The sequence below is a fragment of the Salvelinus fontinalis genome, chromosome 9 (assembly GCF_029448725.1).
Source record: "Salvelinus fontinalis isolate EN_2023a chromosome 9, ASM2944872v1, whole genome shotgun sequence".
Classification (NCBI taxonomy): domain Eukaryota; kingdom Metazoa; phylum Chordata; class Actinopteri; order Salmoniformes; family Salmonidae; genus Salvelinus; species Salvelinus fontinalis.
Window position 1 is genome coordinate 13,730,195 of NC_074673.1, and position 14,317 is coordinate 13,744,511.

The 14,317-nt window shown below is 44.7% G+C and overlaps 1 protein-coding gene across 1 annotated transcript in view; it reads left to right on the forward strand.

Annotated features, from left to right (window-relative positions):
• The window catches only part of LOC129862097 (cystic fibrosis transmembrane conductance regulator-like), a 77,475-nt gene that overhangs the window by 60,778 nt on the left and 2,380 nt on the right, over positions 1 to 14,317 (forward strand). The window contains exons 24-28 of the mRNA XM_055933445.1: positions 2,075 to 2,299; positions 3,670 to 3,825; positions 5,948 to 6,037; positions 7,705 to 7,877; positions 9,892 to 9,997. Coding sequence (XP_055789420.1) covers positions 2,075 to 2,299; positions 3,670 to 3,825; positions 5,948 to 6,037; positions 7,705 to 7,877; positions 9,892 to 9,997 — 750 coding nt within the window. The remainder of the gene's footprint in view (positions 1 to 2,074; positions 2,300 to 3,669; positions 3,826 to 5,947; positions 6,038 to 7,704; positions 7,878 to 9,891; positions 9,998 to 14,317) is intronic.

Genomic DNA, 14,317 nt, shown 5'->3' on the forward strand with positions numbered 1-14,317 from the left:
GTTTCACACATACAAACACGCACAACACACTCACACAAATATGAATTTCATTAACCTTTTACACTCGTTTGAATTGGCCTATATGGATAGAGATACATTGAAATGTTTCTTACAGAAGAAATAAGAAAAGCATAACCATTGTAGAAATTGAAAGGGAACAGTTTGGAGATTATGGGAAAATTATTAGACCAAAGTTGAGGGCACAACAGTTCACCTGACACAAGACTGAATATAAGCCTAAATCCTGTTCTATTGCCAACATGACTAGTTATAAAATAAGATCTTGCAGTGTTAGGGTTTCACACGGCAATTCAGAGAAACAGATCGTGTCGCGCCCTGACCTTAGAGAGCCTTTTTATTTCTCTATTTGGTTAGGCCGGGGTGTGATTTGGGTGGGCAATCTATGTGTTCTATTTCTTTGTTGGCCGGGTAGGGTTCCCAATCAGAGGCAGCTGTCTATCGTTGTCTCTGATTGGGGATCATACTTAGGCAGCCTGTTTTCCACCTTAGTTTGTGGGATCTTGTTTTTGCATAGTTGCTGTCTAGCCCTGCAGAACTTCACGTTCGGTTTTTGTATTTTGTTGTTTTGTCAGAGTTCAGTATTAAAAATCATGAACACTTTCCACGCTGCGCTTTGGTCTCATTCATCTAACGACTGACGTAACAGATCGTAATTCTAGTGCGCATAGAAAGGAGACCTGAGCTCAGTCAGGTGTGTGTTCTGCTGCAAATTTTCTTCACAATAGACAAACATATGCTCATTCTGTTCAGAACAACCCAGGGTATGACGCCATGTCATCTTCTAACTGTACATCAAACATAGTGATCATAAATGTTGCTTGTATGACATCTTGCTTGTATGACATCAAATCAGTATTTAGTATGACATCAAATCAGTATTTATTATAATCCTCAACGTCTTATCTTTCAAAATACATGAAGTCCTCTTCACTTACAGCATTACCCTCACTCAGACAAGAAAAACATTTTCTAAATTCGCCCAATTAGTCAGAGGGATGGGGGAAACTTCTTGTCGTGTACGGTGCTCAAGTTCAGAACGGTGAAGCACAGAGACTGAGCTCTGATATCATTTATAGCATGTTACTGTACAGCCACTGTGTTCTAATTTAGATGCTTATCAGTGCCAGAATCTGCCATTTTCATCCTGTATACGGGTACGAGTGTAAAAGGCTACCTTTACTTGAGTGGGATACTCCACTTGTCTTGTTTGTTGTTTGGTAAGGTGTCAAAATATAGAATAGTGTATATTCAGTTCACACACGCCAGTGTTGTTGTTGTGGACATGAACTTTATTCAGGCTTAGGATTCCGAAAGCGCTTATCACAGTGCAGGTCATTTTATTCTCCTTGTTTTGGAAAAATGAATCATTACTGCCTGTCATGCCCTTTTTATGTCTCTATTTTGGTTTGGTCAGGGTGTGATTTGGGGTGGGAATTCTATGTTCTGATTTCTATGTGTTTGCATTTCTATGTGTTGGCCGGGTATGGTTCTCAATCAGGGACAGCTGTCTATCGTTGTCTTTGATTGGGAATCATACTTAGGCAGCTTTTTCCTCTTTTGTCATTGTGGGAAGTTGACTTTGTTAGGGGCATTATAGCCCAAGTTAAGCTTCACGGCCGTTTCTATGTTTATTGTTTTGTTGGCGACGTCATTATAATAAAAGTATGTCCGCTCACCACGCTGCACCTTGGTCTTCCTTGAACGATGGGCGTGACACTGCCAGACTGACTCATACTACCATACACTGATACTACTCACTAATGTGAGAATAGACAGTATATAACTATTAATTTTAATAGCACCTTTCACAAGTATGAGGGAGGTTACTACTCTAACATACCGTCACGGGTACAGTATTAGGTCACAAACTAACATTGACCCACTTACAGTATGAACTCACACACACACACACACACACACACACACACACACACACACACACACACACACACACACACACACACACACACACACACACACACACACACACACACACACACACACACACACACACGCCTTCCTCACCTCTCTGTGGCCTCTTTTCCGTCTGCAGATGCGATCGGTAGATCGGGTTTTCAAGTTCATCGACTTGCCGCAGGAGGAGCCTAGACCCAGTGGTGGTGGTAAAGTCACAGACCTGGTCCTCGACAACCCCCACGCACAAGACTGCTGGCCCAACCAGGGCCACATGGATGTCCAGGGGCTGACTGTCAAGTATACAGAGGCCGGACGCTCTGTGCTGCAGAACCTGTCCTTCACCGTGGAAGCGGGCCAAAGTGTAGGTGGCGGAGATGGGGTCGGAAATGGGGTCGGAAATGGGGGTGGAGATGGAGTGGAGATGAGGTAGAGATGGGGTAGAGATGGGGGTGAAGATGGAGTGGAGATGGGGGTGGAGATGGAGTGGAAATGGAGTGGAGATGGAGTGGAGATGGGTGTGGAGATGGGGGTGGAGATGGGGTGGAGATGGGGGTGAAGATGGAGTGGAGATGGGGGTGGAGATGGAGTGGAGATGGAGTGGAGATGGAGTGGAGATGGAGTGGAGATGGGTGTGGAGATGGGGGTGGAGATGGAGTGGAGATGGGGGTGGAGATGGGGTAGAGATGGGGGTGAAGATGGGGGTGAAGATGGAGTGGAGATGGAGTGGAGATGGGGGTGGAGATGGGGGTGGAGATGGAGTGGAGATGGGTGTGGAGATGGAGTGGAGATGGGTGTGGAGATGTTGTGGAGATGGGGGTGGAGATGTTGTGGAGATGGGGGTGGAGATGTTGTGGAGATGGGGGTGGAGATGGAGTGGAGATGGGGGTGGCGATGGGGATGGGTGCGGGTGTGTGTGTGCATGTGTGAGGCTGATGCTCCCACCCATATGTGGGGTCAACTCCCGCTCAGCCCAGTCAAAGCTCATCTCTGTCCTGGCACTCCAAAGGTGGAACGTCAGGACAGCGAAGTCCCTGGCCATCTTCCGAAAATGTCACAAACCCTTCATCTTAAAAAAAAAAAATAGACCTGCACTTCTTTTCAGACTAGCACTGACTTTGCTGCTAACATTTTTATTGAGGGAAAATGTACTTGCTATAAGTGATATGTGGTTGTTCTCACCTACCTATTTTAAGATGAATGCACTACATGTCACTCTGGATAACAGTGTCTGCTAAATTACTACAATGTAAATGTAATGTAGTGGACGGCCTGATCTGCCCTCAGGTGAACCGACTGTAGATTCATTCCTATCCTTCTGTTAAGAGTCTTGAGAGGTAATTACAGAGAAAGAGCTCTCTGTAACGAGACCTGAGGGAGGCTCGCTCATTGGGCCTAGATTAGCCATTAGCACTTTAACCTAGCCAATAGCACTTTTGCTTAGCCATTAGCTAAAGCTTCCTGCTAATGGCCTAATTGTCACTGACACTCTGGGCCTGAGGGAGAGTGGAGGGTTTCTAGTTTCCCACAGTTTACAGTGTAGTGTTATGTTGTATGCTACGTAGCGTATAGTATCACGGTTGTCTCAAGATCTTTATTGAAAATGAGCAGGTTAATGGGAGAGACCTATAGGAAGACAATGGCTGTGTCTGGCTCGTGAAGATTTTGGGTACATATTCTGAATTATTGATGGTACATATTCTTATCTCAGTGTACGTTTGTTGCTATCCATAGGTGGGTGTGTTGGGGAGGACGGGCTCAGGGAAGAGCACCCTGCTCTCTGCCCTGCTGCGCCTGGCCTCTACAGACGGAGAGATCTCCATTGATGGGGTCTCCTGGAACTCTGTCACACTACAGACCTGGAGAAAAGCCTTCGGAGTGGTGCCACAGGTAAATATTTCCCCTCATGGGGTTACAAACAGCTCCCCTCAAGGACCTGAAAACAGCTCAACTATTGTACCATCAGTCCCTAGGGTTGTTACGGAGACAGTATTACCGCCCATCAGTCCCGAGGCTGTTATGGTGACAGTATTACCGCCCATCAGTCCATAGGGTTGTTACGGTGACAGTATTACTGCCCATCAGTCCCTAGGATTGTTACGGTGACAGTATAACCACCCATCAGTCCCGAGGGTTGTTACGGTGACAGTATTACCACCCATCAGTCCAGAGGGTTGTTACGGTGACAGTATAACCACCCATCAGTCCCGAGGGTTGTTACGGTGACAGTATTACTGCCCATCAGTCCATAGGGTTGTTACGGTGACAGTATTACCGCCCATCAGTCCCAAGGGTTGTTACAGTGACAGTATTACTGCCCATCAGTCCCTAGGTTGTTACGGTGACAGTATTACCGCCCATCAGTCCCTAGGTTTGTTATGGTGACAGTATTACCGCCCATCAGTCCCTAGGGTTGTTACGGTGACAGTATTACTGCCCATCAGTCCCTAGGTTGTTACGGTGACAGTATTACCGCCCATCAGTCCCTAGGTTTGTTATGGTGACAGTATTACCGCCCATCAGTCCCTAGGTTTGTTATGGTGACAGTATTACCGCCCATCAGTCCCTAGGGTTGTTACAGTGACAGTATTACTGCCCATCAGTCCCTAGGGTTGTTACAGTGACAGTATTACTGCCCATCAGTCCCTAGGGTTGTTACGGTGACAGTATTACCGCCCATCAGTCCCAAGGGTTGTTACAGTGACAGTATTACTGCCCATCAGTCCCTAGGTTGTTACGGTGACAGTATTACCGCCCATCAGTCCCTAGGGTTGTTACAGTGACAGTATTACTGCCCATCAGTCCCTAGGGTTGTTACAGTGACAGTATTACTGCCCATCAGTCCCTAGGGTTGTTACGGTGACAGTATTACTGCCCATCAGTCCATAGGGTTGTTACAGTGACAGTATTACTGCCCATCAGTCCATAGGGTTGTTACGGTGACAGTATTACCGCCCATCAGTCCCTAGGGTTGTTACGGTGACAGTATTACCGCCCATCAGTCCATAGGGTTGTTACGGTGACAGTATTACCGCCCATCAGTCCCTAGGGTTGTTACAGTGACAGTATTACTTCCCATCAGTCCCTAGGGTTGTTACGGTGACAGTATTACCGCCCATCAGTCCATAGGGTTGTTACGGTGACAGTATTACGCCCATCAGTCCCTAGGGTTGTTACGGTGACAGTATTACCGCCCATCAGTCCCTAGGGTTGTTATGGTGACAGTATTACTGCCCATTGGTCCCTAGGGTTGTTACGGTGACAGTATTACCGCCATACCCGAGGTCACGACTCATGACCCGGTCAAATTCCACGTGACCGTTGAGACACGGTAACTTGGCCTACTCCAAAACTATGGTCTGTAAATGAATGGCACTGATTTCCGCTAGTAGCCTACCAAACTTGCTAATGGCCCTCAAGTCGCTAATGGCCTGGTACTCAGCGCTCTATTGTCCATTAAACCCTCTTGAGGTTGGAGCAAAAACCGTCAGGAAGGTATCTCTCCAGGAACAGGGTTGGAGAGCCCTGGCATACAGCGTTTGAGCAGGATATCACCTGTTGTGCAGCGAGAGCCAGCTCCTTAAACAGCTGGTTGATGCGTAGAATAAAATAAGTATATAAGCCCAGTAATTGCACAACATTTCTAAACTGCATGTAATCACATGTGAAAACAGAGTTTGGATGGGGATGGCCTCTATTAAAAAGAAGAAGATCCCAGCTTTCTATTGCTTAACCGAAACAGCCTCAAGTAGCATGAAAATGAACCACAGGAAAAGTGTCCTCAAATGCATACGGATTACATGTTTTTTCCCCCCTGCCCCTTGCAATGTCCGATTGATAGCGGCCCATTCTAAATCTAAACTAATTTCACACATCAGTACTTTCAAGTACTGTTGATAATTCGATATTGGTCAACAAGTACAGTGTGGCTACAAAGAACAACTGTCACACAGCTCACCCTGAAAAACAAAACAACTCACACAGCTCCTCAATTTTCTCTTTTCTTTGACAGAAAATCTTCATCCTGACTGGAACATTCCGTATGAACCTGGATCCGCACGCTTGCCACAGTGACGAGGAACTGTGGCGGGTGGCTGAGGAGGTGAGACACAACGTTAACATTAGTCACACTGGTGTCTGGTCTAACCCTAAACCTAGCTTTATGTCCACATCCCGAATCAATCCTAACTCTAGCCTCAATCACAACCCTAATCCTAGCTTCATGTTCACATCCCGGTTTAACAGTAACCCTACTCGCAACCTTATTTTTGATATAAGGGAGGCTTTGTTAGCATTTACTACCCTTCCCTTAATGCACTTGATTTGTCCATATTAGCACTTATAACTTTATGAATTACAATACTTATTTATTTATTATATATTTATTTAAGGGTCTAGATATATATATATATTGAGGTTTGGATTCTGTGGTGGTCTCTTCTCCCACCAAAAAGGCCTTATATTGGGCTATATTTACACAGCTCCTGAACATGTACAGTAATGAGCTTCATGCATTTGGGCCTACCTGTGGCTATAAAATGCCATCTAGTGGCCCTTTATAAACACTACAGAGTACTCTTTTGATTCTGGCAGGAGTTTGGAGTGTTCTGTGAGACCCCCAACCATACACTCTTAACAGCTTGTAGAAGGGTTTTCTTTTAACTAGCGATTAATACAATTATTTGGTCAAGTCCCTATGTGCCTGTACGCCCTGTCCCCCTTGAGGGTAACAGACCTCAGTCCCCTTACCTAACCCTCAACCCTAACCCTAGCTTCATGTTCACATCCCAGTTCAACCCTAACCCTAGCTTCATGTTCACATCCCAGTTTAACGCTAACCCTAGCTTCATGTCCACATCCCAGTTTAACGCTAACCCTAGCTTCATGTTTACATCCCGGTTTAACCCTAACTCTTAACCACAACCCTAACCCTAGCTTCACGTCCACATCCCGGTTCAACCCTAACCCTCAACCCTAACCCTAGTTTCACGTCCACATCCCGGTTCAATCCTAAACCTAGCTTCACGTCCACATCCCGGTTCAACCCTAACTCTAACTGCCCTCCCTATCTCTTTGTCTATCAACTCTATCACTGTCCTCCTTCTCTCTTCATCTTTCTCCTCACTCACTCTGTCTGTCTGTGTGTCTGTCTGTACACTGCAGAGAGTGACACTGATCCCTTTCCTACCATACAGTAGTAACCTCATTCCAACATGCTATGCTGATGTTAAAGTGTTGCTGTGTACATGTGTGTGGAGCGGGGCACTGACAGAGCCACCATAAACACACCAGAGTGGTGGTTGTATAGCAAGCACAGGCACGAGACTCACACAAGACTCCTTCTCTTGACTCTGACCATAGCTGATGTCATGTCTGATGTGGAGTTCAGGTTAGTACTATGTGTTTTGAAAGGTCCACCACTTTCATTTTTTGAAGGTTTGACAATCTATGATGTCATGTATAGGAGAGCAACATGACATCATAGATCGCCCAATGCACATACCGTATTTGTTTCAACTCCTTTAAAATGAAGGTGGTGGACCTTTCCAAACACATAGTATTAACCTGAACTCCACATCAGATGTAAATGACTCCACCCTCCATGTCACCTGATCTGTTCTGCCCTGCGTATGTCCCTTGTAGGGTTTTTTCCCTAACAGGGGATACACATATACCACATATGAATCAATGAGTCGGTACATTTCATTGTTTGTTTGTTTGTTTGATTGATTGATTGACTGACTAATTTTTCTCCTCTATGTCGTCCAGGTGGGTCTGAAGTCAGTGATAGAGCAGTTCCCAGACAAGCTGGACTTCCAGCTGGAAGACGGGGGTTATGTCCTGAGTAACGGACACAAGCAGCTCATGTGTTTGGCCCGCTCCATCCTCAGCAAGGCCCGCATACTGCTGCTGGACGAACCCAGCGCCTACCTCGACCCCATGTAAGAGAAGAGGGAGGGTGGGAGGATGAGGAGGAGAGAGAGAGACGTGGGTGGTGTTGAGATGTGTGTGTGTTTGAGTGTCTCACTGCATGTGGTGACAATTCCAGGACTTACCGTAACACTCATTGGCTGTGTGGGTACGTACAATATGTAACCACACGTACCGACACAGGTCTTTACGCTAAATGGGGCCTGTAATGAGTGAATTAGTGGCTGTTGATGACGCTGGTCAACTTCAAACCTGCTGCTTTCATCTTAACCTCAGCAGGAAGTGCACATTAGTGGGCTGAAGGGAGGAGTTTGTAGGAATGTGTACATAAAGGGAGAAAGAGAGAGAGAGAACGTGTGTTTTTTATTTTTTTTATTTAACTAGGCAAGTCAGCAAAGAACAAATTCTTATTTACAATGACGGCCTAGGAACAGTGGGTTAAACTGCCTTGTTCAGGGGCAGAATGACAGATTTTTACCTTGTCAATTCGGGGATTCGATCTAGCAACCTTTCGGTTACTGGCCCAACGCTCTAACCACTAGGCTACCTGCCGCCCCGTTTATATACACTACCCTTCAAAAGTTTGGGGTCACTTAGAAATGTCCTTGTTTTTGAAAGTAAAGCAACATTTTTTGTCCATTAAAATAACATATAATTGATCAGAAATACAGTGTAAACATTGTTAATGACTATTGTAGCTGGAAACTGAAGATTTTTTAATGGAATATCTACATAGGTGTAACAGTTTAACATTAGTCCGTCCCCTCGCCCCGGGCGCGAACCAGGGACCCTCTGCACACATCAACAACAGTCACCCACGAAGCATCGTTACCCATCGCTCCACAAAGGCCGCGGCCCTTGCAGAGCAAGGGGAACCACTACTTCAAGGTCTCAGAGCAAGTGACGTCACCGATTGACAGGCTATTAGCGCGCACCACCGCTAACTAGCTAGCCATTTCACATCCGTTACATAGGCGTACAGAGGCACATTATCAGCAACCATCACTCCTGTGTTCCAATGGCACGTTGTGTTAGCTAATCCAAGTTTATAATTTTAAAAGTCTAATTGATCATTAGAAAACACTTTTGCAATTGTGTTAGCACAGCTGAAAACTGTTGTTCTGATTAAAGAAGCAATAAAACTGGCCTTTAGACTAGTTGAGTATCTGGAGAATTAGCATTTGTGGGTTTGATTACAGGCTCAAAATAGCACACAGGGAGTAGCACACAGCGTTGTACGAGATCTTCAGTTTCTTGGCAATTTCTCACATCGAATAGCCTTCATTTCTCAGAACAAGAATAGACTGATGAGTTTCAGAAGAAAGTTCTTTGTTTCTGGGCATTTTGAGCCTGTAATCGAACCCACAAATGCTGATGTTGCAGATACTCAACTAGTCTAAAGAAGGCCAGTTTTATTGCTTCTTTAAACAGAACAGTTTTCAGCTGTGCTAACATAATTGCAAAAGGTTTTTCTAATGATCAATTAGCCTTTAAAAATTATCAACTTGGATTAGCTAACACAACGTGCCATTGGAACACAGGAGTGATGGTTGCTGATAATGGGCCTCTGTACGCCTATGTAGATATTCCATAAAAAATCTGCAGTTTCCAGCTACAATAGTCATTTCCAACATTACAATGTCTACACTGTATTTCTGATCAATTTGATGTTATTTTAATGGACAAAAAATGTGATTTTCTTTCAAAAGAAATGACATTTCTAAGTTACCCCAAACTTTTGAACGGTAGTCTGTCTGTCTGTCTGTCTGTCTGTCTGTCTGTCTGTCTGTCTGTCTGTCTGTCTGTCTGTCTGTCTGTCTGTCTGTCTGTCTGTCTGTCTGTCTGTGTGTGTGTGTGTGTGTGTGTGTGTGTGTGTGTGTGTGTGTGTGTGTGTGTGTGTGTGTGTGTGTGATGTAGGCCTATCGTTAAACTCTGTGGTTCTTTTTTGTCTACTCTCTGGTTTGTGTATGATTGACAGAAGAACGTTGTCTAATGGTTGTGTAAAAATGTTTTTCTGGTTGACAGAACGTTGCAGGTCCTGAGGAAGACGCTGAAACAGTCTTTCTCCAACTGTACAGTCATACTGTCAGAACACAGAGTGGAACCACTGCTGGAGTGCCAGTCCTTCCTGGTTAGTGCACACACACGCACACACACACACACACACACACACACACACACACACACACACACACACACACACACACACACACACACACACACACACACACACACACACACACACACACACACACACACACACACACACACACACACACACACACACACACACACACACACACACAATCTATCCCCCTTTAAGCATGAGGTTTTCCCCTTCGTTACCCCCCCATCGCTTCCATTAAAGTGCTTTAGTATTTCCCTGTTGGAGCTGAGAATAGAGCACCAATCACCAGCTAAATCATTTATCCTCCATTTTAGTGTAATTAAATTCTTCTATCAGGGCATCGCCATTTGTTAGCCTCAGAGTAAATCACTTATTTGATTAACAGTGTACCATGACATAGGGCAGGGGTATTCAACTCTGACCCTATGAGGTCTGGAGCCTGCTGCTTTTCCTCATCATGAATTACATACATCTGGTGTGCCAGGTCTAAATCAGTTCCTGCTTAAAGGGAAACAATGAAAAAAAAAGCAATGGAACTGGCTTCGAGGTCCGGAGTTGAGTTTGAGGGACTTAGGGCATGGTGTGGGCCGCATGCGTGTGTGTGTGTGCATGTTTGTTTGTTTGGGAAATATAAGTGACCTGTGTTTGTGTTCACAGAAGCAGAGAGCATGACAAGGCAGGCACAGTGACATACAATGCATTCGGAAAGTATTCAGACCTCTTCACTTTTTCCACATTTGGGTAACTTTACAGCCTTATTCTAAAATTGCTTAAATAAAACATTTTCCTCATCAATCTACACACAATACCCCATAATGACAAAGCGATTTAAAAAAAATGTTTGCAAATGTATATATTAAAAAAATCCTTATTTACGTAAGTAATCAGACCCTTTGCTATGAGACTCGAAATTGAGCTCAGGCATATCCTGTTTCCATTGATCATCCTTGAGATGTTTCTACAACTTGATTGGAGTCCACCTGTGGTAAATTAAATTGATTGGACATGATTTGGAAAGGCACACATCTGTCTATATAAGGTCCCACAGTTGGCAGTGCATATCAGAGTAAAAACCAAGCCATGAGGCTGAAGGAATTGTCCGTAGAGCAGCGAGACAGGATTGTGTCAAGGCACAGATCTGGCGAAGGGTACCAAAAAGTGTCTGCAGCATTGAAGGCCCCCAAGAACACAGTGAACTCCATTATTCTTAAATGGAAGACGTTTAGAACCACCAGACTCTTCCTATAGCTGGCCGCCCCCTGCCAAACTGAGCAATCGGGGGAGAAGGGCCTTGGTCAGGGAGGTGACCAAGAACCCGATGGTCACTCTGACAGAGCTCCAGAGTTCCTCTGTGGGGATGGGAGAACCTTCCAGAAGGACAACCATCTCTGTAGCACTCCACCAATCAGGCCTTTATGGTAGAGTGGCCAGACGGAAGCCGGCAGGGACTGGGAGACTTGTCAGGATCGAGAGAAAGATGAACGGAACAAAGTACAGAGAGATCCTTGATGAAAACCTGCTCCAGAGTGCTCAGGACCTCAGACTGGGGTGAAGGTTCACCTTCCAACAGGACAACAACCCTAAGCACACAGCCAAGACAACGCAGGAGTGGCTTCGGGACGAGTCTCTGAATGTCCTTGAGTGGCCCAGCCAGTCCCCGGACTTGAACCCGATTGAACATCTCTGGAGAGACCTGAAAATAGCTGTGCAGTGACGCTCCCCATCCAACCTGACAGAGATTCAGAGGATCTGCAGAGAAGAATGGGAGAAACTCCCCAAATACAGGTGTGCCAAGCTTGTAGCGTCATACCCAAGAAGACTTGAGGCTGTAATCACTACCAAAGGTGCTTCAACAGAGTACTACTGAGTAAAGGGTATGAATACTAATGTAAATGTAATATTTCAATTGTTGTTTTTGTATACATTTGCTAAAATGTCAAAAAACAGATTTTTGCTTTGTCATTATGGGGTATTGTGTATAGAATGATGATGGGGGAAAAAAACTTTTCATCCATTTTAGAATAAGGCTGTAACGTAACAACATGTGTAAAAAGTGAAGAGGTCTGAATACTTTCTGAATGCACTGTATGACATGATGCTGGGTGCTCTACACTGGAACATTTTTACATTCTCCCTGCATTACACAACCAGCATTATTCATTCTCCCTGCATTACACAACCAGCATTATTCATTCTCCCTGCATTACACAACCAGCATTATTCATTCTCCCTGCATTACACAACCAGCATTATTCATTCTCCCTGCATTACACAACCAGCATTATTCATTCTCCCTGCATTACCAGCAGCATACCACCCTGCTTACCACTGCTGGCTTGCTTCTGAAGCTAAGCAGGGTTGGTCCTGGTCAGTCCCTGGATGGGAGACCAGATGCTGCTGGAAGTGGTATTGGAGGGCCAGTAGGAGGCACTCTTTCCTCTGGTCTAATAAAATATCACAATGCCCCAGGGCAGTGATTGGGGACACTGCCCTGTGTGTAGGGTGCCGTCTTTCGGATGGGACGTTAAACGGGTGTCCTGACTCTCTGAGGTCATTAAAGATCCCATGGCACTTATCGTAAGAGTAGGGGTGTTAACCCCGGTGTCCTGGCTAAATTCCCAATCTGGCCCTCAAACCATCGTGGTCACCTAATAATCCCCAGTTTACAATTGGCTCATTCATCCCCCTCCTCTCCCCTTTAACTACTACCCAGGTCGTTGCTGCAAATGAGAACGTGTTCTCAGTCAACTTACCTGGTAAAATAACGGTAAAAAAATAAATAAATTACACAACCAGCATTATTCATTCTCCCTGCATTACACAACCAGCATTATTCATTCTCCCTGCATTACACAACCAGCATTATTCATTCTCCCTGCATTACACAACCAGCATTATTCATTCTCCCTGCATTACACAACCAGCATTATTCATTCTCCCTGCATTACACAACCAGCATTATTCATTCTCCCTGCATTACACAACCAGCATTATTCATTCTCCCTGCATTACACAACCAGCATTATTCATTCTCCCTGCATTACACAACCAGCATTATTCATTCTCCCTGCATTACACAACCAGCATTATTCATTCTCCCTGCATTACACAACCTAGTGTGGTCATTTTAGCGCTTTACTGTACCACATTGGCAGCAGTTTTACTGTGGTTTGTATGCTCAGTCTAACCTAGGGGTGAAAGTCTACGGTATGGCCCGGTACCATATCCCAGAAAAATAAATAGTGGGGGTACGCTGTACCTGTAAAAGGTGAGCCTATCACAAGTAATACAACATGCCCCAAAACGATAGGCTATTACACCATTACTGAACATTACTACATGTCAGCTGCATGAAAAATGAGTGAATTGACTGGAATACGTTGCAAATTGCGTTGTGGTTTGAGGAGAACGCTTACATTTTGTCAAGGCCGAGACCGAGTCGCCTGTGGACACACTGGATGCATCAATTCAAGTGTAAACCTCATGACCATTTTAGCATGTACATTTTGGTGGGGCAAATTCCCCCCATTTTCTTTTGATGAATGCCAGAAAAGCTCCTACATAACACAACACTAAACAATACATTAATTGGACTATAACGGTGACAAATGGTACCCACAAACTGTTAAGGCCTACATAAAGCTGCCCCAACAGCAGAGTCCCAAAACCTTACCACTTCTACACCTGGCTTTCAGCGGAGCCTTGTCTGGCAGCGAAACAGTTCATTCAGCCTCATTTACTGCCTTTAAAAAAAACATATGGCTGACTTGCTTAAACAAATGTGGTTTCTAGTGACAATTGAATTGTACAAACAATGGCATAAGGGGACAACGAGTGGATAAGAGGCAATCCGTAATTTCGATTAAGACGTTAATGAGCGAGCTAGGACGGACGTAGTCAATACAGCTGTTTGTTCACCACTTTTTAAATGTACAGAGACAGAATTCAGAACATGGGCCATTCTTACAGTATTATCCCTGTACACCAAGTCAGAACCATAGAATAAATAAATGGATATAAGCAGACAATGAAAGCTCAGTGATGACATTTCTTTTAAACAGGCTATGGGCTACATGTGCACCACCAAGTCAGAACAGTAGGCTAAATTATGAGGTGAAAAGGTACCAAATTATTAGGGTGAGCAATTTGGGCAGTTATCGCCGCAAATACCAAAATCGATGATTGTTGAGTTGCGACTGTCGGTGTAAGCAGAAAGACGCAGCCAGGCATATCACAATATTTAAAAATACATTGCTATAAAGAGATAACAATGAAAAGACTCCAATCTGTCTTTAAGTTAAAACATTCTTAATTTAGGCTAAT